The 27,974-nt window shown below is 49.4% G+C and overlaps 10 protein-coding genes across 10 annotated transcripts; 4 read left to right on the forward strand and 6 right to left on the reverse strand.

Moving 5' to 3' along the window:
* Positions 1 to 407: 407 nt before the first annotated feature.
* On the reverse strand, positions 408 to 3,904 carry ASPSYDRAFT_97314 (ankyrin repeat domain-containing protein; the record flags this gene model as incomplete). Its single annotated transcript, XM_040853234.1, has 2 exons — positions 408 to 663; positions 3,783 to 3,904. Coding segments are annotated over 2 exons (378 nt in total), but the record flags the coding sequence as incomplete, so codon positions are not given.
* Positions 3,905 to 5,532: 1,628 nt separating this feature from the next.
* Positions 5,533 to 7,144, reverse strand: ASPSYDRAFT_1159533 (uncharacterized protein; the record flags this gene model as incomplete). Its single annotated transcript, XM_040840070.1, has 2 exons — positions 5,533 to 7,014; positions 7,073 to 7,144. The coding sequence occupies 2 exons, from the start codon at positions 7,142 to 7,144 to the stop codon at positions 5,743 to 5,745; spliced, it is 1,344 nt and encodes a 447-aa protein (XP_040699469.1). The 3' UTR covers positions 5,533 to 5,742.
* Positions 7,145 to 8,340: 1,196 nt separating this feature from the next.
* On the reverse strand, positions 8,341 to 10,692 carry ASPSYDRAFT_60569 (uncharacterized protein; the record flags this gene model as incomplete). Its single annotated transcript, XM_040849869.1, has 6 exons — positions 8,341 to 8,539; positions 8,595 to 8,758; positions 8,880 to 9,059; positions 9,114 to 10,007; positions 10,069 to 10,623; positions 10,663 to 10,692. 6 exons carry the CDS (start codon positions 10,690 to 10,692, stop codon positions 8,341 to 8,343), a joined length of 2,022 nt encoding a protein of 673 aa, XP_040699470.1.
* Positions 10,693 to 11,520: 828 nt separating this feature from the next.
* ASPSYDRAFT_60570 (uncharacterized protein) lies at positions 11,521 to 12,867 on the forward strand (the record flags this gene model as incomplete). The annotated part of the gene is made up of 1 exon (XM_040849870.1): positions 11,521 to 12,867. One exon carries the CDS (start codon positions 11,521 to 11,523, stop codon positions 12,865 to 12,867), a length of 1,347 nt encoding a protein of 448 aa, XP_040699471.1.
* Positions 12,868 to 14,217: 1,350 nt separating this feature from the next.
* On the forward strand, positions 14,218 to 16,571 carry ASPSYDRAFT_48874 (HET domain-containing protein). The gene is made up of 2 exons (XM_040847725.1): positions 14,218 to 14,274; positions 14,365 to 16,571. The coding sequence occupies exon 2, from the start codon at positions 14,397 to 14,399 to the stop codon at positions 16,434 to 16,436; it is 2,040 nt and encodes a 679-aa protein (XP_040699472.1). The 5' UTR covers positions 14,218 to 14,274; positions 14,365 to 14,396; the 3' UTR covers positions 16,437 to 16,571.
* A 1,700-nt stretch (positions 16,572 to 18,271) lies between these two features.
* On the reverse strand, positions 18,272 to 19,799 carry ASPSYDRAFT_135279 (Gfo/Idh/MocA family protein). The gene is made up of 2 exons (XM_040840721.1): positions 19,237 to 19,799; positions 18,272 to 19,188 (listed from the first exon to the last, which is right to left on the reverse strand). Exons 1-2 carry the CDS (start codon positions 19,758 to 19,760, stop codon positions 18,429 to 18,431), a joined length of 1,284 nt encoding a protein of 427 aa, XP_040699473.1. The 5' UTR covers positions 19,761 to 19,799; the 3' UTR covers positions 18,272 to 18,428.
* A 440-nt stretch (positions 19,800 to 20,239) lies between these two features.
* Positions 20,240 to 22,281, forward strand: ASPSYDRAFT_157955 (putative MFS transporter; the record flags this gene model as incomplete). The annotated part of the gene is made up of 9 exons (XM_040842687.1): positions 20,240 to 20,747; positions 20,795 to 20,849; positions 20,894 to 20,936; positions 20,980 to 21,042; positions 21,092 to 21,330; positions 21,384 to 21,645; positions 21,714 to 21,833; positions 21,896 to 21,996; positions 22,053 to 22,281. The coding sequence occupies 9 exons, from the start codon at positions 20,240 to 20,242 to the stop codon at positions 22,279 to 22,281; spliced, it is 1,620 nt and encodes a 539-aa protein (XP_040699474.1).
* A 104-nt stretch (positions 22,282 to 22,385) lies between these two features.
* Positions 22,386 to 25,079, reverse strand: ASPSYDRAFT_92793 (uncharacterized protein; the record flags this gene model as incomplete). The annotated part of the gene is made up of 3 exons (XM_040852732.1): positions 22,386 to 23,461; positions 23,516 to 23,956; positions 24,008 to 25,079. The coding sequence occupies 3 exons, from the start codon at positions 25,077 to 25,079 to the stop codon at positions 22,386 to 22,388; spliced, it is 2,589 nt and encodes an 862-aa protein (XP_040699475.1).
* A 172-nt stretch (positions 25,080 to 25,251) lies between these two features.
* ASPSYDRAFT_71338 (uncharacterized protein) lies at positions 25,252 to 25,728 on the reverse strand (the record flags this gene model as incomplete). The annotated part of the gene is made up of 1 exon (XM_040850573.1): positions 25,252 to 25,728. The coding sequence occupies one exon, from the start codon at positions 25,726 to 25,728 to the stop codon at positions 25,267 to 25,269; it is 462 nt and encodes a 153-aa protein (XP_040699476.1). The 3' UTR covers positions 25,252 to 25,266.
* Positions 25,683 to 26,521, forward strand: ASPSYDRAFT_48879 (GFA family protein). Its single transcript, XM_040847726.1, has 4 exons — positions 25,683 to 25,877; positions 25,927 to 26,012; positions 26,063 to 26,167; positions 26,216 to 26,521. Exons 1-4 carry the CDS (start codon positions 25,784 to 25,786, stop codon positions 26,282 to 26,284), a joined length of 354 nt encoding a protein of 117 aa, XP_040699477.1. The 5' UTR covers positions 25,683 to 25,783; the 3' UTR covers positions 26,285 to 26,521.
* Positions 26,522 to 27,974: the final 1,453 nt, after the last annotated feature.

Here is a 27,974-nt window from a genome sequence, read left to right on the forward strand (position 1 = left end):
TGATTTTGAATGCTGTTTTACTTTTTGTCTGAATTAATCTATGTATACTTCAAGTATGAAGTAAAGCATAGTACAGTTTGGTGCTACAAACATAATTTAAATACATGATATCAATCTAACAAGATATAACATTAGTGTCACAATAGTTGCCCTTTCCATCCTTCCAAACGCCTTAAAACAGGATAAGCAGCTGGATGGCTGGAATACAAGGCTGCAAGCACAGCATCATTCTCTGCCAGCTGCAATGGCGTCCTCCCCAGGCTGTCAGTGACAGACAGACTACAGCCGCCACGCATCAGCACTGAAACCATAGGCGCATCGTGGTTTTCAACAGCAGCATGTAGCAAGGTCTTCTCTTCAGACGAATGGATGCCGGTATTTGCCCCATGTCTGATAAGAAGCCACGCAACTTCAGCATCGCCGGTCTTTACAGCCCAGGAGAGCGGCGTTTCTCCGTGACTATCGACCACATCCACGACTGCCCCGGCTTCCAGCAATGCTTCGACAATGAGGCGTTCACCTTGGATGGCGGCAATAGTGAGCGGAGTTCGACCTGCTCTATTTGGCTGGTTCACAGATGCGCCGTACTTGATTAACGTACGGACCGTCTGTTCTTTGCCATATGATGCAGCGCAGAACAGCGGAGTATTCCGCCTATTGGGACTGTGCGCGTTGATGTCTAGACCAGCCTCCAAAAGAGCCTTGAGGATTCCCTTGTCTAGGCGCTTTGCCGCTGTACGTAGAAGCTTGTTAGTGGCAGTTGCCCCTGCGTCCAACAGTTGATGGACCGCAGATGAATTGCAGTTCGCCACGGCATAGTCAATAGCCCATTTACCGTCACTATCTCTCGCATTCAGGTTAACCTTTCTGCGTATCAATTCTCGCACAACAGCAGCATTGCCCGCGTCAGGATCATCATCGTCACAAGCACGGATCAATGCCGTTTCACCATCAAACGATTTAGCGTTCAAGTCGATGCCTCGCTCAATCAGTCTCAGGGCAATGTCGGTAAAGCCATGGTCGATCGCACACATCAGTGGAGTGTGTGTTTCGAAAGGAATATCCAGCGTTAGACTATCGTCAATCAGCAGACGGGCGATTTCCTGACACCCAGCATCAATTGCTGCAAAGAGCAAAGGTTCGTCACATTCTATCCGTGGCTCCAACTCCTTGATGAAGTATATTACTGCTTTCGCGGAATCCCGGTTGTCAGTGCTTATTGCATGAAACAGCGCATCGGTAAGAGCCGCCGTCATTTCCTGCTTTAGGGGCCTGCTCTCTATAAACTTGTCAACGATTCGACAGAACACCCCCGCCTTTTGGGTCGCCGCTGCGTCAGCTAGCGGTGTGGCATTGTCCCTGGCTTCCGGGGAGTTGTCGAAGTGGGTGAATGGGAGGAGAAGGCGGATTATGCCTTCAGCACTCGGTCCACGCCGGATTGCAGCATGCAGGGCAGTCAATCCCTGGAAGTTCTTGTAATTCACGTTGCAGAACCCTGCTTCGTTAAGAAGGAAGTCGACTACATGCTCCTTTCCTGCCTCACACGCCGCCCTCAGTGCCGTTAGTCCATATTCACTAGAATCAACATGTACAAAGCCACTGGAAATCATCGCCTGCATGATGACTATATCTCCGGCGGCAGCAGCGCCCTTGAAGAGGAGATCGTAGCAATCCATCTGTCCCAGCTGGTCTGAACAATCCCGGTAAATAAGTTCGATATAGCTCGTCCAGTTCTGCTCCAAGGCCTTTAGCATGAATGCCCTGAACGAGGGGCCATCCGTGCCTAGACGGAGACCGGCAGCCAGAAGAGCAGGCAGGATGACGGGCGTCTCTTCCTTTCTCTGGGATAGGGCGTGAAGTGCAGTCTGGCCGGTGGGAGGGTGTTGCCGGTTTGGGTTCGCCCCCCTGGACAGCAGTAGCTGTACCATTTCCTTCGTTCCCTCCTCGCAGGCGATATGCAGGGGGTGATAGTCCATATCACATGGAGAGTTGGCAATCTGACTGTCGTGCTTTAATAGAAGATCGAGGATTTCAGCTTCCTCGCGCGAACTGTTCGTAGCCTCGTAGAAGCAATACGCCACCGGGGTTTGTCCAGCAGAGTTAACCTGGTAATGGTTGACACCATGATCCAACAGTACCTGGACATCCTCCCTCGTCCACTCACTATCTGTACAGGCCCTGTGAAGGAGATTTTCCTGGCGCTCAGACAGTATCTTCAGATTCAGACCTTTCATTAGGTCTCTCACAATGGCCTTGGGTGCCAGACGGATAATTTCTGCAGTGCAGTCAAAGTCGTATCGCCTTAGAGTTGCGCCTGCATCCATCAGCATCCGGATGATATCAATATGCCCGTTCTCAATGGCGGCGAAAAGAGGTATCATGCTATATTCTCTCACCAGGTCGCGGCTCGGGTCGGGTGGGGTTCCGGCATCGAGAAGGATACGAAGGGCCTTTTCAAACCCGAATGTACAGGAATGTATAAGGGCCTCTGCCTGTCGTTTCGGGCTGCGTTGTATGGCTGTGATGCTTCCCATGAGGATGCGGAGCATCAGCGGTTCTCCGTCTTCGTTTGCGGTCTTTGAGAGGGCGTATTGTAGTTCGAACATCGGATTGCTATTTGTGGCCTGTCTGGCCTTCTTTGGGACTGTACTATGATCGTCGAGTTTGTAGAGCTCCTTCGTGACGAGTCCGTTTGCGGTTTTTGATACTCTGGCAAACGCTGCTCGACCTGGGAGGCTCAGGTTCTTGAAGATAGATAGGATCAGCTCAGTGGGAAGGTCCAATATATTCCTAGCCATGGTGACGGTAGTTAGCTGTATAGTATATAGCTCTTCAGAACAGCAGATACAAACTGTCTTGACAGATCTTGCATCTGTGGTGGGGTATCGGACATCAAGATAATGTCAACTGTACAGGGATAGAATAGATAAATGTATCTAATTTAAATGTCTTTCAGCTAGGAAACGCATTGTCTAGTTTTATTCACTTGCTCTTCATTATCAGTACAACAAGACGTGAGACTGGGCCTTTATACTCTGCTTTATTTGAGAGCTCAGCCAATTATTGTTGTATCTAGTCTGCCATGACGGGCTTCTCATGGAAAGACGTCTAAAACAGCATAATACAGTTAATAAACTGACTAGTAAATCTTTATTCTGTGGAGCTGGTTTGCTTGGCTAGTAGAACTATACGACTGTATTCACTGTTATCTTCGCTGTTTTGATTATTTAGTTCACATATCGCCACCACGAGCCCGTCCCTGCACAGTAGAAGCAGGCAAGTGTAGAACTGGGATCTGGCAATTCCTGTTAGGCTATCTTGAAGTAAAATATTCACATTTTAGCCTTGGCTTGAAGTTGTATTCACCGGCGACATATAGATAGCTGCGGACATTAAAGTATACGTATAGTTGTATACAAAAATTACAAATGGAACTGGCATCACAATTTCACCGTCTACGTACGGGAACAACACACTTTCAGATTTCTTTAGGGTTCATTTCTGTTTATATATTCTCCACTTCGGCACCTTGGTGTACAACCTGGAACATAATCAGCATCTACCAACACAAAGCCAACACGGAGGTAAGTTAGGAAAGGAAGATGATCAGCTAGGGTTCCCCTTCAGCCGCTGCTTCACGTATAATCTCGGTAATAACCGTGAATGGAAAAGAAGGCTGACTACACAAATGCAGCGCAGTATTCCCATGCATATCCTGACGAGAAACATCACAACCGGCATCAACAAGCAGTTTGACAACCTCAATCGACCCCTTCTCACACGCACATGACAACGCCGTCTTCCCAAAGACACTACCACAGTCCAGCTCCGCACCACGACTAATCAGCAATCGCACAACAGAGGTCATTGACTCATTAACAGCATGGATAAGCGGCGTCCGCCGCAACTTATCACGACCGTTCACGTCTGCCCCATGGTCAATCAGAGTCTCAACAGCAGCATACTGCCCCTTCTGGCTCGCCAGTATAATAGGCAAAGTCCCACCACTCGTCTCAGCGCCTGTCCCATTGACATTACACCCAGCCACCAGTAACAGGGTGATGATCCGCGTGTTCCCTCGCTTAGCTGCATAATGCAGGGCATTTTGCCCCTTTGAGTCCTGGGCGTGGATATCGGCGCCGCGGGCTAACAGACGACCAGTTACCAATGCTGATGCTTTGTAGTCTTGCCCGCCTACGGCCTCCATGAGTGCAGAGACTCCTGCTACGGCCGCGTTTGGGTCGACTCGACCGTCGAGGAGGGTAGAGACTGATTGTATGTGGCCGTTGGCGCAGGCGCACAGCAATGCCTGCACTCCGAGGAGGGGGTCTATTCTGCTGTGTTCGAGGAGATCTGGCAGTAGATGCTGCATCACCGGGCCCTGGTCGGGGGCGTTAGCGGCACACTTAAAGATCCATAGCTTCTCGGCGGGAAGTAATTCGTCGATGACCGATTGGGAGAGCTTCTCGATGGCTATACTTGAATTCACAAATATATTCAGGCTTTGGGGTGATAGGTGGCCGCATATTTCGTTTGCCAGTTCCATTGGGAGCTCGAATAGATCAGACATGGTTGCAGCTGTGGAATGAATAAACGGTGCCGGAAGAGATTTCGGGATGCCAGATTAAGTCGAGGATACACGGGAACCAATTCTATTTAGGACTTGGCCTGCTATTTGTGTATGATATAGCCAGTTTCGCTGCATTGTTTGTTTGTTCGCAGCACACATTTTGCAGGAAGAAAGAAACAACTGACCCGAAACAGGGAGCATTCAAGCACACCCATTTATACCAACTCGTATACATTGGCTCAAGGTGATGTATCTTTATACACTCGATGTGAAGGCCAAGCATAAAGAGTTTACAGATCGCAGCAACAAGGCCTATTGCCTAGCCTTTTGCAGATGAAAGTAAAACATTAATGCCACAAATAAGTCGTTACATACTCGCAGAGGATTCGGGCTACTAAATCCCCGAACTGGACTGGAGCCAGACCTTTGTACCGTAACTGCAAGTTTGGTTATAGTCTTCAGATTATTTGGGCATTGGGATTATCCTCTTCTACGCCCTGCCTTCGATCAGTTGTTTGTTAAGAGTTAGTACATACGACCACAGGGTGTGGAAAACAGAGCTTCCCGTCCGCTCAGCCTTACTTAAGCCACAATTATCAACGCGGTTTGAAGCTGCCTTTACAGGTGATAAACACTAAATATTGGGCGAGTGCGGGTCAGATGGGTGACAGCAAGGTGAGAGGGGTAATAACAGGGCGAGAATTCTACCTACTTCGGGTGCCGCAGGAATGGAAGAGGTGAGCGATACAGATCCACGCAACTGAGGTTACTGCTGTAATCTCTCATGGTTAAGGTGAATACCAAGTGCTTTTCTTACTCGGACCTATTTAGTTTGTACCATCGGCATTCCCAGACCATATCTGCCACCTTCAATTTATAGTTCGAGGAATAGGTGTTCCATACCGACCATGAGCGGCGAGTACAACACGACCTGCAAGTCGCGGATATTCTTAGCACTGTACCTGTAAATGATTTCGGCGCTACCTATCTGTAAACCTATTCATGATAGCTCAAATGATGAACATTGTTTCTTCACTACATTTGGAAAGCCACTCGTCGCATATTATTCAACCACGCCCAACTCTCCGATACCCGCCAAGCTTGTTCTCCAACTTTTCAAGCCCTATGAAGTCGATTTCGCAATTCGATCCTGTTTTATTTCCTCGCCACTGCTAGATGGCGGCACAGAATATGGTTCTATTGGTAATGGGTGTTCTGAAACTATCGGGTATCAGAAAGCCTAGGTAAACCTCTCCGTCGTCTGCTAACAATTCGGTATGTGCAGGTACGAACAGATTTCGCCGCACTGGTATCTCATTCCATTTGTCATCATAAGATTTAGGAGTCGAACAACGAAAAACTGCAGAGCCCAGAAGGAGTCTCATAATTTCGTCGTTGTTGATAGGATCGCCCTGGAACCCTTCCACTTTGACATCGACAATCGACATCGACGACCGAGTTAGCTTTCCCAGCGGACCGGTGAACGAAACTTGGCCAGAAAGACAAGTGTTCCCGCAAAATACTCCAGGGTTATCTATTGGACATGAGTTCGTAGTCGTGTATTGTAGGTTCCGAATCAGAGGGCCTTGCTCTGGTAGACGTGGCTGGGCCAATAAGAAAGACACAGAGCCTGCCAGCGACGCCCAGGACCAAGATGGCGCATGAAACCCCAAATGCGTCTTATCAGTAGGCTCATATACAAACCAGAGGAGGTTTCCACCAGTTTGGTCGTCCAGAATACCTGCATATATATCAACAGAGTAATATTGCTCGAATCTGCGCGTGATCCCACTGATCGACATCAGCCTGTCTCGATCGAGAGTCAAGCTGCATCCGATATAGTCGGAAAGAATATCTGTCCAGCAATCTGAGATGCCGCTCATCCCCTGGATTTTAGATTGAAATACACACTGTCTGTGTGGCACTGCTGGATCTGAATTTTCCTCTTCCTTAGTAGTTGTTAAACAACTCCAGTACAGCTTGTCCTTCGTAAAATAAATGATCCTAGAAGGGAATAGCCGTTCTTGCAGAACCCATCCGCGGTTATACCATGCAGTACGGCGCACGCGACAGGAAAGAGAGTCAATGCGTGGGCGCAGACAGATAGAGCCCTGCGTCCATCCTTTGAAGCGACAATGTGTTGCGGGCCATCTATACTTCCAAACGAATGTTTGATCTTCTCGCTTAAAGACTTTTGTAGAGAGTGTATGCAGGGGACTTCTGTCAATCGGAATGCACAGTTCAACAGCCACAACCACGAATACCACGTTGACAGTCGGCTTACAGAGTGTCAACCACCTGCAAAACCGCGGCTGGATCCTACAAGAGGAGGTACTGTCCTCTCGGAGGTTAATCTTCGGAAAGCAGATGGCCTGGGCATGCATAGTCGCCACAGCATCAGAGACACATCCTGTTCCAAAAGATGAACGGGACCCCGTGACAAGCTAAATTGGAAGCAGTCTTAGGTAGGCTGCGTATGCGACTGTTTGTGCCAGAGCTTACAGGGAGTGCGCTGGGCAATATTGTTTCTTCGTGGACCCAGCGAAGAGACAAGTTCGATGCCTGGTATTGCATCGTTGAAGACTACAGCGGGAGGAACCTAACCTTCGACGCTGATAGGCTTCCAGCACACGGAGGCCAGTGCGGCATCCTTTGCTCGGGTACAAGCAACAACTTACCTTGCAGGACTCTGGAAAGAGGATATTCAAATAGGGCTTGGTTGGTATGTGGCTACAGAACAAAGCGCCCACAAACTAGAGAATACCGAGGCGTCCGGACCTACCTGGTCATGGGCATCTGTCGGGAAGATGCGAGTGCGATTTAGACACTTAGAACCCGACACGGCCTGCCTTGTGTCCAAGGGCAGCCATGTAGTGAACGCAAGCTCTGCTCCACAGTTTCTACATCAACCTTATGGACGGATACAGAACGGATATATTGAACTGCGAGGTTCTCTTAAGAGGCTGTCTCTAAAATACAGACCAGAATCCTCCCTCAGCGATCTTCAGAAAGAGATAATGTATCGAGAGTCTGAATTTAAAGTCAACAGCTTGATCGCCGCTGCCTCCAATATAGGGGCTCGGTTCCCAGGCCTTATATTAGACCCTGGAACAAGAAAGGTCGTGGGTAGTGCGGCCCTCGACCGGTCGCCGCAGGAGGAGCCAGGGCCATTTCATCAAACACAAACACCGCAACACGCTACCGAAGAAAAGTCGGAGCGGCAAATCTGGTGTCTGCTTCTCAGTGTTTTTGAGCGATCCTATATGGATGGGACCCTTCTCTATCTCACATGCTTGATTTTGGAGTTTGTTGATGATGCCAATTCCGTTCTTCGTCGATGTGGCCTGGGTGTTCTGGCTGACAATGCCTGGTCCCCAACAGAGCTCGCTGATATAGACAGCGATAACTCTGTACAACCCGAGTCAGTCAGAAATGTTACAATTGTTTGATGTTTTAAACAAAAGGATTGGGTGGCTCAAGCCGCTCAACTCAGCTGAAATGGTCCCTGACTGTATAATGGTATTGAAAATTTGGTATGCATCATAATCCAGATTACTAGGGACACCCCGTTTTGTAAGTCCAAGAATGCTCAATTTTTGAGTGTGGCGCCTTGGCTCTTCAGGTGGAAGTTTGGGAGCTAGACATCTCAAAGTAGATGGTCTGAAGCGAGTTCCACCCTCAATCTGACCACTCATTGCCTGAAAGCTTGGAACATGTTTCAAGGCTATACAGCTATTATCATTTAAGCTGCCAGACACGCGCACTCTCTCTCAGTCACCGTCTTCGAAGAAAATCTTTCCACGCAACCACTTGCCATTGCAAGATTTGAACCGAGTGGTGCACCCATTTAACAAGTCCATCTCGTGGTTACTTAATCCCCAGCCATCTAATTCGGAATTCTCTTTGATTCGCACTGGGCTTACGGTTTTAGGCACTACAGACGTGCCGCGCTGGATGCCCCACATGATCCTTTCAGTGTTAGTACAAGAATTGCGGAATGGATGACCACAGAGATATCGCGTACAAGATCTGCTGAGGTGATTTACCCTTACACCGGGATAGTTCGAGAACCACCGGGTTATCGAATAAAGGAGAACCGGTGGACCCCAGACAAGAATACGCTGTGCAGTGGATACCATGGTTCTTGCAGTACGAGAGAATCCTCCAAGATGGCCAATAGGGGTGTAGCTATAGCATGTTAGAAGGCCCGGGTCAGGTTAAAATGATCTAGCAGGTACCTCGATTTGATTGACTGCAGGGACCACCTTGCATGACGGATGATGCAAAAGTCGCTGGAGATTAGCGATACCAAAGTTTGAAACCCCAATGTTGTGCACTTTGTGCGATGGAATCTTTTGCATTTCCTCCCTGTAAAAATTAGAGATACAGCCCCAGTTATTGTTCGTAGAATTCGGTACCATGTGTTGATGAAGTTCCAATTGTTAAGCTCTATAGCAAAACCTTTGGAGCTTGTGGATACAGGCCAATGCTTGTGAAGTCAGCTATTTGCTGCTCGTAGTATATAAGTCTAGGAATCTCATACCATGAGATAAAGATCAAGGTAATCCATGCCTAACGCAGTGAGAGATAGTTCCAGAGCTTCCTCAACACGGGTATGCCATCTATTATCTAGCTTGGTGGTAATCCAAATCTGGTTTCGGGAGACGCCAGAGTCCTTGACGGCTTGTCCAATCTCATGTTCATTGCCGGAAGACTGTGCCGTATCAATATGGCGATACCCGATTTCCAATGCTGTACGAACAGCATCGTAAATTTGACCCGGTCGCTCAGCTCTGCGTGTGCCCAGGCCAACAGCGGGAATTGAAGCTTCTGTATTGAGGTGATAGATTTTGTCTCTATTACTGGGGAAAGAGAGGGTGCAAAAAGTGGCGGTCGCTGCTCGACTACTGAATGCTCTTGACAAATACCGGTTCTTTGGGGCACCTGAAACTTGGGTCGATAAGTGTGAGAAAGAGCTCTCGACGCGTCTACTTGCAAATGACGATTTAATGGCATCGATGACAGAAACCGTGTGTAGAACATTTGCTAAAGAGGTTGCAAATTCAGGCCCACGACCAGCAACCCAGTCGCCAAATTCTTGAGCCATAGACTGAATGACTTGTCGCTCGATCGGTTGGTGCTTTATGTGTAGCGTTTCTCGGCCTCGAGCGTCATGGTGCATAATAACGTGTCCATCAAGACTGAGGGTACCGTTTGTACCAGTCACAGTTATAGATTGGCTATTTTTATGAGCCACGCGTGATAAGCGTACATGACCTATACAATTTTTAGGTCCCCATTCCATCATGATATCGGAGACATCGTCTCCACCATATCTTTGTAAACGTCGGACGGAGGAGACCCGATACGCTACCACGGAGGTCGGAGGACCAAATAACCACACTATAAGGTCGAGAATGTGGCACCCCAGGTCTTCCTATTTGTTTTTAATAGTCAATCTTCCGTACTGCTTTCTGCATTGGTGAACCTTAACCTACTGTGGCTCCGACCCCAGAGCCTGCACGCCATGTTTCCTCCAGGTTCCCGATGTTCAATCCGAGGTTGGCCTCTACTGCGGCTGCATCGCCAACGAGTGCCAGCAGGCTTTTGAAATGAAGAAAGTGTGGCTCGAAGCGCTTCTGAAAGGTTACTCCAACCTTCACTGACAAACTTCTCATCCAGTCGTATTCGATCATCGACTCAGCAACAGGTTTTTCCTTTAGGATAGGGATTGAACTTGCCGCTAGAGTGGTGACGCATTCCACGTGGGCGCCATGAGGCACAGATAAAACAGCAAAGTCCGGCGTGTGGCTTTGCAGGAGCTGGGATAGGGATTGATAGGTGGGAATGCCAGGGTGTTTGGCGGAGAAAGACTCTAGTGCCGCGTGGTTCGTGTCGCAAACGGCAATAATTGAAATGGATGGATTACCTAGGAGACCGAGAAAATGGGTTCTGTACCCCCGATATCCAAGCCCTACCAATGCGATCTTGCGGGCATTCGACATCACTGGGCCGTTTGGTAAAGGCGGAGACTTTAACCGATAAGCGACTGACTGGTATGTTGTTGAGCTGGCCCTGAAGAAGGTTCGGACCGCCGCGAAAATTGGCCGAAATGCCACCATGATGCTCTCTTGCCAAGTAATGGCGCGGTGGAGCGGTCATTAGACTGGAAAATTGCTCGGGGGTCAAGGAGTGAAGAGCGTATGGCATACCCGCATTCTTATACCAAGGTTTAGACGCATGGCATGAATCGACTTTCGAACAGCACAAGCCTCGTAGTCCGCGCAGCTTATCCTTTTGCAGAAGCAAATATATACTGGACTAACCGAAGTCAAGACCTGGATGTCGAAAGTACCCTTGGCTGTTTGAACCTGAAATGACAACTCATAGGAACTTCCTCGTCCAGCAGGGATTGGCGCAGCTAACGGTGAGTCATTGACCGATTTTCGCAATAGCGTCCTTTCCTGGACAAGAGGCACAGCTATCCTACATCTTCATCACATCGCTCCCTCACACGTGGGGCACCGTAACAGGCGGAGGGAAGCCACTAACCCCAGCCAGCGCGAGATGCTGATGCCTCAAAAGTGAGGTTGCAGCTCCTCGCATTTTTGTGTACATACTTCCTCCAACCGAAGCAAGACCGTGGGCTAGTTCACACCTCCAAATTCAAACAACAGCCGGGATTATATCAGCTATGGATCTGCTCTGCGCCTCTTTTTTAATACTATGACAGCTGCTCTTTTCAGCCAACTGACGCAGACTGAAACCCGGACAATCAAATAAATAAGACATTCTGCCTTGCTCAGCCTTTTGTCTAGAGATGCTTAGAGTTAGGCCGGTGTGAATGTGTCCGACCACCAGTCTTCGTTATCCCTCCCTCCTACTTACCCCTCCATCGCTACACGTTTCCTCCAAATTCGTATTCATATTTGATCTCAGGTGAAGTGTCCATGTTGTCTCCATGGAAGTTTCTTTTAGCATGGGCACCTTTTAAAATCGATGCCCTTGGCTTGCTTACGTTACTGGGTGCAAATGAGGTCGACATCTCTTTGGGTCGCTTAGCCTACAGCTGTTGGCTTGAATACATGCCCTTATTGGCCGGATATGTCTTTGCAGGCGAACGTTTTCGTGCTAAACAGCCAGCATTTACTCTGTATAATGTCTCCAGTGGTATTGTAACGGCAAATCTGGCGGCGTGGTTCACTAGGTGGATGCAAGTGCAAGACTTCCATGTCTCACGCAGTGTTGTATACTGGGAGACCACAAAGGCAGTACGGACTCAATGGTTATATTTCCTTGTTCCAGCCTTCGTCTCAGCTATTCTCACTGGCTTCCTTCTTGTTTTAACCATTTTGTCTGAGGACTGGTACGGCTGTGCGAATGCTCTTGCGATTATAGTCCTCATCCTCGTTCGATCATATATGATACAAGAAAGCCGCAATGCGATCAACAAAGTTGTCGCCGCCGCGAAACCCCTTCCCATGACTTTTCCAAGCGCTCTCGTCGAATGGAACGAAAAACGCAGGAGGGACCCAAACCTGCCGCAACCACAACCGGATTCCCGACGGTGGCGGCCAACGGTCGTCAAGATCTTGGTCATCATGCCTGATTCGCGAGCAGTTACGATGTTTATCCCCGAACATCTTCTCCGTGGAATTTTTGTGACCGAGACGCCCGTCCAATCCCCTAATGTGTACCGCCTAGCTAGATGGACCGGATGGGTGGCATTTACAGTTCACGTTGTCACGCTAGGCATGGCCCAGCTAGCTACCCAGCTCTATGTGATTATGATTACAGTCGTCCCGACGGTTTTAAGCTGCTATGGTTTCGGCTGCGATGACTCTCAGCTATATAAAGGGTGGCGTTGGCTGGTAGAAGGACATCTTGGGCCGTACATCTACAATGCCGGAACCAATTTAAGAGCAACCGTCTTTGAGTGGCCTGAAGATGTCGAGTTTGCAAGAGACAACAAGGGTGTCCTTCACAGATGTGATCCGCTACCAATACCCGCCGAGGAGCGATCAACCACCCGCCAAGATTTATACGCTTGGCTGAACCTCAGCGATGAAGAACAAAAAAGTCTTTGGGACTGGCATTTACTTCCTCACAAACGTGGTCATGACGAGTCGTGGTGGAATAACTTCAACGAGAAGAAATTGTTGATTAGGGAACGGCCGCCAGACATTTATGCGCTGAAAGTCCGCATTCAGTGTGACTTGGAGACAGCAAAAGCAAAACGTGGACTACTACGTGCATGGTTTAACAGATTGAGAGATGTTGAAAAGGCACCTCAATAAATATAGCACTTATGGGGATACAGGATAGCGGCCATCCTACATACTATGGAGTATTATGGCGTTCAGTATCTCTCACTATCCGGAACAAACCACGTCTAAATCTTTCCCACCCATACAAGAACGCGATTTGTTTTGAGTTTGTGTGGGCAATTTATAATCCAGCAGGGATTGAGGACTTACTGGAGCTTCTGTAAGGCCTTAGAGGATCATATGAGTGTGATACCTGAGGCTTACAATGTTCTGTGCGATACTTTATGGGGGTTTAGGGTCGCGAGCGGTAGCTCGCAGTAATGATGGTCTTTTAGTCAAGACTTTGTTGCCACGCGACCACTAAATCGGGTGGTATTACAGCTTCTTACCAAGTCTTTATGCTTATATATTAGGTGCCCATTGACCTACAACTCAGTTTCCGTGCTAGCAGCTTGACAGTAGGGCCTAAAATAAAGAGAAGAGTGCGAGACGATAAAGCTGGTTTTTACACTTAGCTGTAATCCTGGGCTTCGATAGAAAAGGTCGTCGAGATTGTACTTCGATATAAAACTGCTGAAGTTGTGTATCGAGCGGGAGCTATCTGTTGGAGATAGCTGGCTAGCCACCAGCCTTGCAGGGTTTTTGGTGTAGCGGTCTAGCGTCTCGCTACTATCCCAGAAACCATGGCGGATCCACCCGCGGGCGGGGCCGAGCCCCCAGACACTCGAAAAAACATCAGCTTCTCAGTAGGGGATTTTCAACCCGGGTGAACCTCGACTCCTTTGGGTTGCGTCCTGATAGCCGAAAACGCACGCGCAGCGGTGATGCCTTCTCATCCTCGGAAGGAACAGGCTGAGTTACAACCAGAGAGGTGTGGAAGCTTATCAACAGCCTGAAAGACATCATCTACCATCAAACCGCACGAATCGAAACCACCAAAGACGAGCTACAGGAGGTTAAACACGATCAGAATGTCCTTCGTGACCAGAATGAGAAGCTTCACGAGGAAGTCAAGGCCTTACGGGCACAGATTGAGGCCCTCCCACAAGCGACGCCAGCCAGAACATGGGCCGCAGTAGCAGCTGGCGATAGCCCCGCCTAACCGCAACCAACGTCCAAACAGGCCAGAGAGGTTCTCTACTTTACATATTTTTTCAACCATCCGACCGACCAATGAATGAATGGGTAGCCGTGGGCGGGTGGGAAAATTGAAAACACAACCCCAACACGCGCTTGGCGAGGTCTCAATAACAAGATGCGGGGTTATGAGGCTGTGAGGCAGCTGTGAGGCAGTGATAATACTCTAGGTACTCAGGTTGTCATCTCACCGTAGATAGTTTCACCTTCTGTCTTCTTTCCCTTCCTTCTACCACCACCATCGGACACATCAGACACTTAGATAGCTCCACGATACTTCTTCATCTTTCATCCTGCTAGGTATAAGTCCCGTCACTGTTCCACAAACGCACTGAATATACGGAACTTCCTGTGCCAGCTTTCCCTGTGTCACTGATATAGTAACTTTAGACTCGGCTGTATCGTGCTGCGATCTTGGGATAATGTCGAGCCCCATCTTATGTGATTGGTGTCAGACAACGGTCTTTGACAAACATCTTCTGGCCCTGATTGGTCGCGGTACGGCTCCAACGTCTTTGAATCAGGATCCTTTTGCGGTGATGATTGACCCACTGGCATATTTTGGTAATCGGAATGCGCTTGCCGGGTTCCGGCGGTCCTTTGGTCAAAACACTGAACTGCTATTGCGGAATGCGGCCCGGGGGTGTATCTTCTGTATCCTTCTTAGAAATATACGAGGTGGACTACGCGGTGATTTCGAGTTCTCAATTACTGTCCAAGATCCTTGGAAGTGGTCCACAGTGACTGTCGCTGCGCATGGTGACGAGAATACGAATCTCACTGGTTACTTTCGGGTCTACAAGACAGTTAGCCCTACCAAACTCGCATCCTCCGGATCAGTCTTTAGTAACCCGCAGCTACCAGAACAGGACGCCAATATCTCTCCAGCAAATAACGATCTTCTCCAACATGAAGGCTCACTACCTCGGCAATTAGTTCGAGATTGCCGGGCTGTCCGCGTCCTGGTTGATGATTGTACGGCTAATCACCCTAATTGCAAGCCACGGGAGAGCTTAGGCTTTCCTTCCTTGCTGCTCGAGATTACTGGAACATCAGCGTCACCGGCCGTACGCCTCATAAAGGCATCGGACATCAAGGTCGTGCCAATTCGCTACGTCTGCCTGAGCTACTGCTGGGGCGGAATACAGCCAAACATGACGACGACCAGCCGGTTGGATTCATACATAGCCGGAATTGACACGGCAGAGATCCCTGAAACAATCCTGGACGCCATCCGTGTCAGCATTGGGATGGGCTACCAGTACTTATGGGTGGACGCGTTTTGCATTGTGCAAGACAGCGAGCAGGAAAAGATTGCCGAGCTAGGTAAGATGGCCTCTATTTACTCAGGAGCCATCTTCACAATATGTGTCATGTCGGCCAAAAGTGCGACCGAAGGCTTCTTGCGACAGGCCTACTCAAACTGCAGTGATGACCAGTCAATACGCACATGGCACGCAGATATACGCGACGCTATAAGCCAAGTAGCGGCTGCTTCCCTAGAAATACGGAGTGATTTCTCCAACGAAGACATTTTTGACAGTCCAATTTTGGAACGAGGCTGGACCTTCCAAGAGGCGCTTCTTAGTCCACGCCTTGTCATGTTTTTTGCTCATGGCCAGCGGCCTACGCTACGATGCTCTACACATACCGTCCAATCGGACGGTGGTCGGATCGCAGCGCACCCCAAACCTCTGGTAAACCTTAGGGAGCTGGAGCAAGTAGTTGAAAGGGCGAAACCAAAGGCAGAATACTATATTCAAACAGCTAAAGCCGAAGAATGGGTCACGATTGTTAAACAATTTTCTCAGAGGTCCTTCACATACCAGGCGGACAAGATGCCCGCGATCATGGGCATTGTGTTAGAGTGGAAGGCCCTGTTTATGCAGGGTCAGTATTGGGCCGGTCTCTGGTCCAAGACGCTGGCCAAAGACCTCATCTGGAAAGCTCGTACAGACTACTCTCCACGGGCAGCCTGCGAGTCGTACGTTGCACCGTCATGGTCTTGGGCGTCTCGTGCACATCCCGTCTATTACCAAAGCTTGGGGGACATGCTTTCTTTCGAAGGAGCGTATTTATTTGAAGTGGTTTCGTGTGAGGTGATTCCCGTTCACGAGGACCTGCCAAACGGCGCGATCAAATCGGCAAAGTTAACTGTGAAGTGTATCGCGGAGCTGGTTGACCTTGGGGCCCCCGAATCAGAGGATGTTTCCTTTACAGTATCAAGTGGGGGTGTGAACCTTGTATTTGATGACAGTCCTAGGCCTCGGGATATCAGAAAAGCCTGGCTTCTATCCATTAACGACGAGGAGCCGTATAATCTTCCGCATGGAATTGGGATAGCGGTCGCTGAAGTCGGCATCACCGATGCTGATGGCACCAAGTTATACAAGCGAATAGGTATCTTTGTTTGCAGTGGGCGTGGGCTTGAAGGCCCACAAAGAACTTTTACACTTATATAGATGCAAGGTAGTGGCTAGTCAAGAGAATAGCATAGGGAAACCTCAGTGTAGGCTCATCCAGGCTCGGGCTGAAAGTAGCGCGGCTCAGGCCCCAATGCATTATCCAGGTACATATCAACAACTCATCTAAGCGGGTCCAGTATTATACCTAAGTATTTGAGTTCCTTCGTATAGGTCTCATTTAGGACTTACTTTTAATTTCGGGCGCCTTCAAAGAAACCCCTCCCCCGGTTTAACTGCAGGCTCAACAGACTTTACTACACAAAACGTTAGTTAGAAGGTCAGATGAAGGGTATGATCTAGCGAAGAACATGTTCAGCCCATTCGCTAAGATTAGCGGTGCTCAGCTCGAAGTCCTTCTCCTTTGGTGGAACCGAAACGCGACCTATAACCTTCGCGAATTTAAGGGAGAGGGGTGGCGCTATGGCGTTTAAAGGAAAGGTCACCTACACTTTGGTTGAACTGACTGCGCTGAGTGGCACAATTATGCTGCACTCGTTGCTGCTGCTTCTGCGTGAGGGCTACTGTTGCTGCTACGGCTGCTACGTGTGGATTCAATGCCTCCTTGGGCCGAGATATCTTACAAAGTCATGTAATTCCTAGTATATCATTCATCTATATAAATACAGAGAAGGCAAAAGAGCAAGAATAATCCACAGATTAAAGACTTAAAGCTATATATTCTATATCTTACATAATATTATTAAGACCTCTAATAATATTAGAACTATATAAGGTCCTTGGCCTTAAGGGGTTGTTGTGAATCGTGTGAAAGGGTGTAATATATCTAAGAAAGGGAAATAAAGTATTATAAGAGTAGGATTTTAAGAATTATGAATAATTAATAGATTAATACTAAAGTTTAAAGTATATATTTTTTTATAAAGTAAAGAGATTCTCTTATATACTAAGTAAATTAATGACTAACGGGCAGCAAGGAAGGATTAATATATGTAACTACTGATCTCTTGGCTCAGTTTCTATCTTGTATATAAGATTATTTGGTTGCCTAGCAAGCAAAACATGCACCATTCCAATATGGCCTGCCCGTGCTGCAAACGACAGAGCCGTGCGCCTAAGTCTATACACACAGTCCACGAGACGAACTTCCCATTCCAGCAGAGCTATAACAATCCCTGTCTTTCCATTAATTACAGCGAACTGTAAGCTTCCAGTAGTATCTGCGGGCTCCAGTGGCCAAGGGCATTGGTCTTCTGAACTTATCGTGCACTGATCTAATACGCCTCTCTCGAGTAGTAGTTTCACGATGTCAGGGTGATTATTCAAAATTGCTTTCTCGAGAGCTTTTTGTAGACCCAGACGAGGACTCAAACCTTCATCCAGTAGGGCCTTGACGTCTGTGGTGTTGCCTGACAGGCGGTTACAATCTCGTCAACGGCCATACTCAGATTGTTGTAAGACCTGGAGGAGTCCGTTATCGACCAATAGCACAGAGAAATTGCTTCAGTAGATAATGGAGTACTATCTAGTTCTGGAATATTATAATATTCAATGGTCTTTATTCCCATAACATTCCTTGACGGACTGAATGACCCGCAGATAAAGGCCCATTCCTTAACCACGTCCCCTTCATATCTTGCATTGTGGGTAGAGAATTGGGATACCAATCTCTTTGGCGAGTTTCGAGGCCCTGCAGAATGCTTCCAGACTCTCAGCTGATAGATACTTTGCGATCTCAGTCACGGTTTCCTGCGGGAAGACGAAGAGACACTTGGGGAGTGCCATGGTGGTTGATGCCGGGTTAGGGCTCATGCAATATCATGTGAAGTCGTTTACAAAGCGTCTGTTGGTTTATATGCGGCGAGTAACTCTTTGTCTGACTTCTCCCTGTTCACTAATAATGATTGTTATCAAGACGTACACAATTCAAGATATGTATGTACCGGTCTTGGTGTTCACCGTTGGCAGTATCACTTGGCGAAATAAGTAAAAAGGTATCCGTGGAGGTAGAGTTACTCTATTATGCTATAACTATACTTGGAAAACATCATCCACTCTCACGGTCCTCCCAGTCCTGATAGACTCGTTGGCAGATACCCCCGTGAGAATCGACAATGCCCCGTCCACATGGGACGCAGCTCTCCTAAAGGGATCGTCTCCAGATACTTCACCAAACAGATCATTCAGTAGCTGGGGATCACCTCCTCCATGCCCACCGCTCCCCTCCGGAATCTCTATATCAACCGGCTTCCCAAACAGTGGCCGCAGCACAATCGACCTGCTCTCCAGTGCCCCCTCAAGCGCCTGCTCTCCACCAGAATTCACATACGACTGTTCCACAACATCGACCTCCAACCGCCCTTTGCTCCCGTTGAACATCACCCTGAATCCCTCCCACGGCGCATACGCCGTCAGGCTGTACGTCAGCACAGCACCAGAGCGATACCGCACCATCACGCCCATTGTATCCTCAATGCTTATCCCGTCGCTGAACACAGACTGGTCTCGGTAATACGCATCTTCCTTCTCAGCATCCAGATACATGGCTTTCAATTGCGGGTTTCTATCGAGATGCAGCGCGAAGTGATCGTCCTTTGCGTTGTCACTCCCATACGCACGGGAGTAGAACTTCGTCTCCCCGCGTCTCTCTGCATTCTCACGCCCGTAGAACTTCAAGTCGCCCATTGCAACGACCGTCTCTGGTCGGGACTGCAGCCAGAAGTTCACCAGGTCGAAGTGGTGGGTTGATTTGTGGACTAACAGGCCGCCGGAGTTTCTCTTGTCTCGATGCCTGCACAATCATTAGTCTGGTTTATCATAATAGTCGCTAATAGCTCACCATCGTCGGAAGTAATCAGCCCCATGCTGTGTATTCAGCAGCCACTCGAAATGCACCGAGTTTACTTCTCCAATCGCTCCGGATGAGAGCAGCTCGTATATCTTCGTGTTATGCGGTGCATAGCGATAATTAAACGACACAGTGACTTTCTTCCCAGTCCGCGCTACAGCAGAAAATATCTCCCGGCATCGCGGGACATCAATCGTCATCGGTTTCTCCGTAATGACATTGCAGCCCAGTTCCAGAGCACGGACAATGTAGATGTTGTGCGTGCGGTCAATGGTAGTCACGATAACATCATCTGGCTTGGTCTCCGCAATCATGCGATCAAATTCCGAAGCCAGGAAGGTTGGAACTGGTGCGTGTCCAAGCTCTTCAAGACGGGAATTCGCATATTCCAGGCGTGTTTGGTTTGTATCGCAGAATCCGACCAGCTGTGCGGTTTGGGGGAAGTCTTTGACTATTGCGGTGTAGAAGAAGATGGCTCTACCGCCGGTGCCGACAAGCGCGTATTTCTTTACCATTTTATCTGTGCAGGCTGTGTTTAGTGCGGTTTGTTTGTGTGTCTGGTGGGCTGTTCAGGATATAAGGCATCGAGGGGCAGTTCGGGGTGAAGGAGACCGAGCTGCTCCAACAAGTGGCACTATGATATCTGCTAAGCTCAAAGCAGCAATCGTCCATGGAAAGGTTTTGGAATGTCAAATAGGCTGAATGGGAGCTCGCTTTCTTGTCGTTTATTTTCCATCAATAGGAGTCGGGATCCAGCGACGATCATGCAGCCCCCGCATGCAAAGGATGGAGATGCGCCTCTCCCACGGGGTAACACATCAGGGTTTTGATTTAGTGAATCTTGGGTGATCTGGGCATCCAATCTCCGTCTTCTTTTTGGGGTCATTGGGGAATGGGGTATTAGGGAAATATCTCACCGCGGCCCAGATATATAGGGCTAGAGGCCCCAAGTTGGAGTCTCATGCCATAAGGTAAAGTCAACAACAACAGCAAGATGACGACTAAAGAGCCCCCTTCATCTGACCAGATCGAGTCCGCGGACGTAATCGCACCCGTGGTCGAAGCCCCGACCAAAACAACCCCCACTGGCGAGAAGGCCGCGCAGTTCCTGGCCACAGTCGGCGGAGACCGCACATTCACGCCGGAAGAAGAGAAGAGGGTGCTGCGACGGATTGATCTCCGCGTTCTCCCATTGCTGCTTGGTGCATATTTCTTCCAGCAGCTCGACAAGTCCAGCTTGTCATACGTCTCTATCTTCGGGCTGGTCGAGGACGCCAATCTTGTTGGCCAGCAGTATTCATGGCTGGGCTCGATCTTATATATTGCCCAGCTTGTTATGCAGCCGCTTGCTGCACTGGTTCTGGTCAAGCTTCCCACAGGAAAGGTTATCGGTTCAGCCATATTTCTCTGGGGCAGCTCGCTGGCCGTAATGGCAGCTTGTACTGATTTCCCTAGCTTACTTGGGTTGAGGTTCTGTCTGGGGGCGTTTGAGTCTATGATAGGTGAGTTCTCATCCTATATGGTCAATAACAGTGGATTAATTGTACAGCCCCCTCCTGCATTGCTGTCACGCAGATGTGGTGGCGGAGAGGAGAGCAGACATGGTAAGCCACCACCCTGGCCACGCAACTTGGCTAACCACGCATAGGCGGGCTGCCCTCTGGAACGCGATGAACGGAGTAACTGCAATAGTAAGTTTCTCGATGTACCATCTAGAATCTACTAACTAGGCAGGTCGGGAGCCTATTCACCTACGGCCTCGGGCACATACAGAGCGACAAATTGTACTCCTACCAGGTACCTCCGTCGTCCATGTCCACGCGAAACACCAACTTACAAAGACCAGACGATCTTCCTCCTCTGCGGTCTCTTAACAGTTCTCTACTCTATAATCGTTCTGATATTCATGCCCGACTCCCCCATGGAAGCCAAGTTCCTCGGTGAGCGCGAGAAAGTCATCGCCGTCGAGCGCCTGCGCGCGAACCAAATGGGTATTATATCGCGCGAGTGGCGGTGGGATCACGTCTGGGAGACACTTCTCGACGTGAAGACTTGGATCTGGTTTCTGCTCATCATCGCCATCTCGTATGTCACTCGGGAACCCCCTCCGTCCATATACTAACGCATGCACACTCCAGCATTCCCAGCGGCGGAATCAGCACGTTCGGAAGCCTCATTATCACCTCCTTTGGATATACGAATTTCGATGCAATCCTGTTCAACCTCCCCTTTGGGGCTGTGCAGGTTGTCATCATCCTAGGCGGCGGATGGCTCGCCAGCAAGTTGCGTACGAAAGGGCTGGTGATTGCCGGTATTGCGATGATTGCTGCCGTGGGCACTATTCTCCTTATCACCGTTTCAAGGGAGCAGAAGGGTGTGCTTTTATTTGGATACTACCTGGTCAGTCCTCATCAATTCAATCCGGGGGTTGTTTTGTCGGGTGTTAACAAATGTCATGTATGTCGCAGGTATCCTGTCTCGCGGGAATCACACCTTTAGTCTACGCCTGGGAGGCTCAGAATACTGCTGGTGATACGAAGAGAAAGTGCACATCAGCTGTCGTTTTGATCGGCATGTGCACTGGGAATGTATGCTTTCCCCTAACTCCACGGTATATACTGCTACTAATACTGATATGATATTGCTCCAGGTCATCGGCCCTCAACTCTACTCTCTAGACCAAGCACCCGAGTACCGAAAGGGCTTGATCTCGAATCTGATTATGTTTGTACTTGTTGCAATAATTGCTATGTATGTCCTTTTATTCCCGTTTTCTTTGGTTTTAGGGCAGACTAACGGGTGCCTAGTATTGCGGACCTGTACCTTTATTGGCTCAACAAGCGTCACGCAAAGAAACGTGAAGCACTGGGTAAGACCGCGCAAGTCGTTGATGAGTCCATGGTCGGAAAGCATAAAATACAGGCGAGCAAGACTGCTGAAGTCGAGGATGCTAGGAAGGGGGAGAGCCGGGAGGTGGACCAGGGGTTCCTGGATATGACGGATCTGAAGAATGAAGACTTTATCTACGTGTACTAGGTTGGAATCATGGATATGGATGGAATATCCAGGCATTCGTACGCATATTCAATGTTATATGCTGCTCGAAGTGCAGTCAAGTATTAATTTACATCGCTACTAGTCTAGTCCACTCGACTGTTAAACCGGTGCAGGCCAGACCCAACAACAACCCTTTTCTTCCCATCTGAAGGGCTACCAGGGACATTCACAACAGCCTCCGTATTGGGTGGAACCCTAACAGTCAAGCTGAACTTCCCCCCATCAACCCTCCACCGCGTTTCCGCGGTCCCATATGGGGTCAAGAAGCTGCCCTCCGCATGCGTCAGTCCACCACCAGGCTTCACATCGACGTTGAACTTCTTCCACCCTGGCTCAGCAGGACTCAGCCCACCGATATTCTCATGCATCCAGCTCCCCACAGACCCGACAGCGTAGTGGTTAAATGAGGTCATCTCGCCCGGGTTGACGCTTCCATTCGCGAGCATACTGTCCCACCGCTCCCAGGTCGTCGTCCCGTTCATTATGACCTGGAATAACCAGCCGGGTACTTCTTCCTGCAGAAGAGTCTTGTAGAACACGTCCGCGGCGCCGTACTGGGACAGCGCATGGCCGAGGATATGTGTTCCGGCAAACCCAGTACCGATTTTGTAGTCGTTGTCTGAAATTATATCGGTCAGCCGCGAGATCGCCTTGTCATAGTGCGAAGGCTGTGTGAATAGATTAAAGTATAACGGCAATGTAAGCCCAGTCTGCGTCTCATTCGCGACAGTCCCATTACTCGAGATCCAGGCCTTGCCAAAGGCAGACGTGAGATTCGCGCGGTCCCGGGCATACTTCGCCGCATTATCTTTTAATGAGAGGTACGATGACATATTAGCCAGCATCTCGGTACTGTGGATGAGGTAGGCGTCTGAAACCAGATTTGCACTCGTTGTTGCATCCCCCGGGTCATCAGGCGGTGCCAGGGGGTCGAGCCAGTCTCCGAATTGGAAGCTGGAGCGGTTCCATAGTCCGACGTCGTTGCGTGGGATACCCTTGTCGACCCAGTCTTGGGCTCCGGCGTATTGCTCCCTGAGCATTGCCTTGTCTCCGAATGATTTGAATAGGGCCCAGGGGACGGCAACAACGGCGTCGCCCCAGATTGAGGCTGCCTGGCTCATATCCGGTACTACGTTTGGAATAACAACCGGCGGAGCAACTTCGTTTGGTTAGAAGTTTGTACGGAAGAGTAGGAATGAGGTTGCAGACTTACAGTCGTTAACTAGTTGTTCTGAATGTACATCCTTCAACCAACCCCGGAGGAATCCAGCCGTGTTGTATATGAAGTTGGCCGTCCGTGCAAAGGCATGGATATCCCCAGTCCAGCCGAGTCTCTCATCACGCTGCGGGCAGTCAGTCGGGACGGAGAGGAAATTGCCACGCATCGACCAGATGATGTTTTCGTGCAGTTTATTGAGGAGAGGGTTGGAGCAGTTGAAGAACCCCGTCCGCTCCATGTCCGTGTTGACCACGATGGCCGTGACCGAGTCGGCGTTTAGTTCTGTTTCCTCTGGCCAGCCTTCGACCTGGACGAAGCGGAAGCCGTGGAATGTGAAGGAGGGCTCCCATTCTTGTTCTTCGCCGGAGAGCGTGATGTTGTCTGTGGCTTTGGCGTTGCGTAGTGGTCTGGTCGCGACTTCGCCGTTTTCCATGACTTTTTTCATTAGCATTCTTCCTGGGGTATATTGTTATAACTTCCGCGTACCTTCAGTATGGACGAAGCTGATAGTGCTGCCCTTTGGACCTTTGACTCGAACTCGTAGCCATCCAACGAGGTTCTGCCCAAAGTCAAGTACCGTCTTCCCAGAGGCACTCGAGAAGATGTTCTCCAGCTTTCGCTCTTCAATGCGTCGAACAGGCGGTGCATCTGGAGCAGCCAGAACGCCCTTGTCGAACTCGACTTCATGAGTTCCCAGCCATTCCGATGCGTCGAAATCTGGCGAGGACCAGCCTGCGATATCCTGGGTCGAGTCGTAGACCTCTCCGTCATATATCTGAGACGAGACAATAGGTCCAGTGGCTGATTTCCACGTCCCATCCGTGGGCACATAAGTCGTTTCACCATCAGCAGTCTTGATCGCCAGCAATGACAGAACACCAAGGGTATCTCCGTAGATATTCCTGGTCAAATCCCAGGAAAGCGCACCGGAGTACCAGCCCTCCCCAACGGTAACACCAATCGTATTTTGATCCTCACTCAAAAGGTCTGTGACATCGTAGGTGTTATATTCATGACGAAAAGTGTAAGCCTGCCAGCCAGGCGCAAGGACATGGTCACCGACACGCTGGCCGTTCAACTCGGCCTCGTACACTCCCAGAGCAGTGATATACAGCCTTGCCGAAAGAACCTCTTTATCCACGGCAAAGTCCTTGCGGAAGTAGATCGGTCTGTGCGTGCTATTCACCTCAGTCTCTCTGTCCGAGGCAATAGCGACAGCATCCTGCCAGTCGTCCTCGCTCAGCAGACCGGGCTCAACACTGACCGGCTCAGACCAGGGCGAGTCAGGCTGGTTCTGGCGGCCGAAGGAGCGGGCGCGGACAATCGCTTCCTCGCCAGACTTCAGCGGGTCGTCTGGCCATGGAACGAGAACGGAGTCCGAGGAGTTGACATGGAATAAGTCCGATTCGCCTCCTCGGTTGACCTCGAGTTCGTAGGCCCCCTGGTGCCAGTCGGAGACGTTGCCGTCGAACCGCCACGAGATTCTAGGGTTCGTCTCCCCGATCCCCAGCGCGGTGCGATGGTGCTCGAAAGAGACTTGTGAGATTGATAGAGCCATGGTTGCCTATCAAATGCAGTGGACTCGCAATCCATGAGGTATAAATAACATTTCGTCACTTGCGGGGTCCCCGCAACAGCAGGACTGGGGCAATGATACCCCGAGATATTTCGTCACTTGCAGGCAGGTGGCTCCAGACGGCTAATGGGATGTCTTCTGGGCATTTTCTGGGGTCGGTAATTCCTCGTCAGGAACTGGGCGTCTCCGCACTCTCGTTGTCGATCTCTTTGGAGTCGGTGCCAGAAATCCCGAGCAGCCCATCCGGGTTTCCCGAGTACGAATACGGCCTGTAAAGGCGTCTGATCAGTGATCCATTATAATTTAATAATCTGTTCCATGCGTCTGAATAAGCTGGCTGGAGTTGAATTATCGCTGCATAAATTCTCGGTGGAGCATACAGGTAGGGCTCGGCGGCAGGCAGCATGGCCATGTCTAGGCACCAGAGACGGCAGTCGAATAATTTGACTCTTGCCCGGCTTATTTGATCCTGCAGGAACGTCTCTGCGTGTCTTAATTTGCTGGATTGACTGACTCGTAAGCTGACATCCCAACAAGCGAACAAATGCCCCAACCATGATTCCTTAACACTGAATACGAGGCCGTCTCCCTTCTTGACAACATCCTTTCCCGGATTGCAGTCCTTCCTCATCTTCTTCTCATATTCAGCCAACCTCAATCATTTGCATTCTAGCCGGTAGTACAAAATGAACTACAAAGGAAGCTGCCACTGCGGCGCTGCCACATTCAGCTTCAGCCTGCCCGCTGACATTTACGAGACCGAAGTCGTCAGCTGCAACTGTACGCATCTCTACTCCATTTAAGCAGCTCCGGCTAACTATGTGCCCAGGCTCGATCTGCTCGAAGAATGGCTATTTAATGGTCTACCCCAAGGCCGCGGACATGACCGTCCATCACTCCGAGGATGCCGTTACAGTACGTCGTCCCATCTATCTTTATAGAGATAAACATATTAACAACATCAGGAATACCGCTGGGCATCGAAGAAATATCCGCATTACTTTTGCTCCAGCTGTGGGACTAGCCTCTACGTCACGGCCCCTGAGGGGATGGATATGAGAGCAGTCAATGTCTGAACTATTCTGTCTTCTGTTTGCATGGTCTGCTAATCGATATAGGCTCGTACTATTGACGGGGTAGAACTTGAGAAGCTAAAGCTAAAACCTATGGATGGGAGAAGTATTTGATTCGTGGCATGTATCCCTTGTCTAGTGATATTTAGTTGCATGGTGAGAGTTATTAGGGGCCGGGTGTTGGAAATAGTCTTTGGTGTATGAGATAGAAATATTTGCCAGTTTGATATATTTAAAGGTTGGAGATAGAAAACGCAGCATCCTTTCTGCGGTGAACTGCTATCACTCCAGGCTAACAAAGCCGGTGCTCGTCAAAAATAGGACAATGGTTTAACCTCTACCAGTTGTAAGGACACACAAAGGCGATAAGGATACAAAGAACTGTCTCTAAGCAGATTATAAAAACGCCTTTCCCTCGGGTAAACCCTGGCTGTCCCTCAATTCAAGACAAGATGCTATTCAAACTCCCTGCGGAGATTATCTTCAATATCGCTCACCATCTACCGGTTAAAACACAATCCGCCCTTGCGAGAACATCCAAATTAGCCAGAGATATCCTTCGCAATGAGGTGAAAAGGGACCTGAAATCACGCTCTGTTCTTGTGTGGGAGGGGCGAGAAATACACAACCCTGCATCATACAACATATTCGAACTCACCGAATGCGGCCCTTATATGGGTGAGATTTCAAAATTCAAACGTCTGGTTACTGTATGCGAGGCAGGAGACACACCTCTTGTCCAGGGTTTACTGCGCAACGGTGTCTCGCCCAACCCTCCTAATTTCCCTGAAATAGAGCAGGAATGGTTTACGCCGCTTCAGGCTGCGTCGCGTGGGAACCACCGTGAAATCATACGACTTCTTCTTAAAGCTGGCGCGGAAATGAGTTGTCAGTATCAGGATTTCCCTGAAGATGCTGTTGATATCCTTCGTCTATTCTGCAGTGGCAATCAGGAGGCAGAAACCGTAGCTCTTCTACTTGGCTATCCGGGAAAATTCCCAGTCGATTATCTCGAGGACGAGGCTTTAAAGGCAGATATATCGCACCTCGCTTGCTCAAGAAACCTTTCTGTTTCAGCTATCCTTTTGCTAATGAGCAATGGACTATGGTCGGATGAGGTATCGTGGATTGATGGCAACGGGTACACTCCTACTGGAAAGGCCATTGAACAGACGAGCAACCCTAGCAGTATTCCAAGTCAGCAGCTAGAGATAGTTCGCTTCTTGCTCCAAGAACAACAAAGACGAAACCAACCGTGCCAGCCTCAGTCAGAACGGTACCCTATCCACGTTGCAGCAGCACATGGAAGCCCTGCGGTGATGCGAATGCTACTGCATGAGTTCGGCGCGGATCCAAACCTCAATTCTGGTCGCGGGGGTCTGGATACCCCATTATGCGAAGTAATTGCAGGTCTTGAATATGATTCCAGTGATGAGCTCGTTGAAATCCTCCTGGATGCCGGTGCTATCTGTTGTATGGATACACTCCGGTGTTCGCTGTCGTACGGGGGAAGGTCACTAAAGCTCCTTTTCGATAGGCACATCTCGCACTTTGGAGTGCAATCCGACGATGTTCTACTTGTCGCCGCCGCTGAATTGGGGGATGTCCCCGTTATACAGCAGATATTATCCTCGTGGGGGACCGAAGGTGTGAAGCTTCAACAACAGAGTGTGTCAAGGGCACTCTTTAGATCCGCAGCCTTCAAGCATATCGACGCCTTTGAAGCCCTGCTACCGCATGTAACGAGTTTTAAAATCGACAGTCAAGGTCGCTGGAAGGATCTGGTAGCTGCAGTCTGCGGCGG

The sequence above is a fragment of the Aspergillus sydowii genome, assembly GCF_001890705.1.
Source record: "Aspergillus sydowii CBS 593.65 unplaced genomic scaffold ASPSYscaffold_11, whole genome shotgun sequence".
NCBI classification, from domain to species: domain Eukaryota; kingdom Fungi; phylum Ascomycota; class Eurotiomycetes; order Eurotiales; family Aspergillaceae; genus Aspergillus; species Aspergillus sydowii.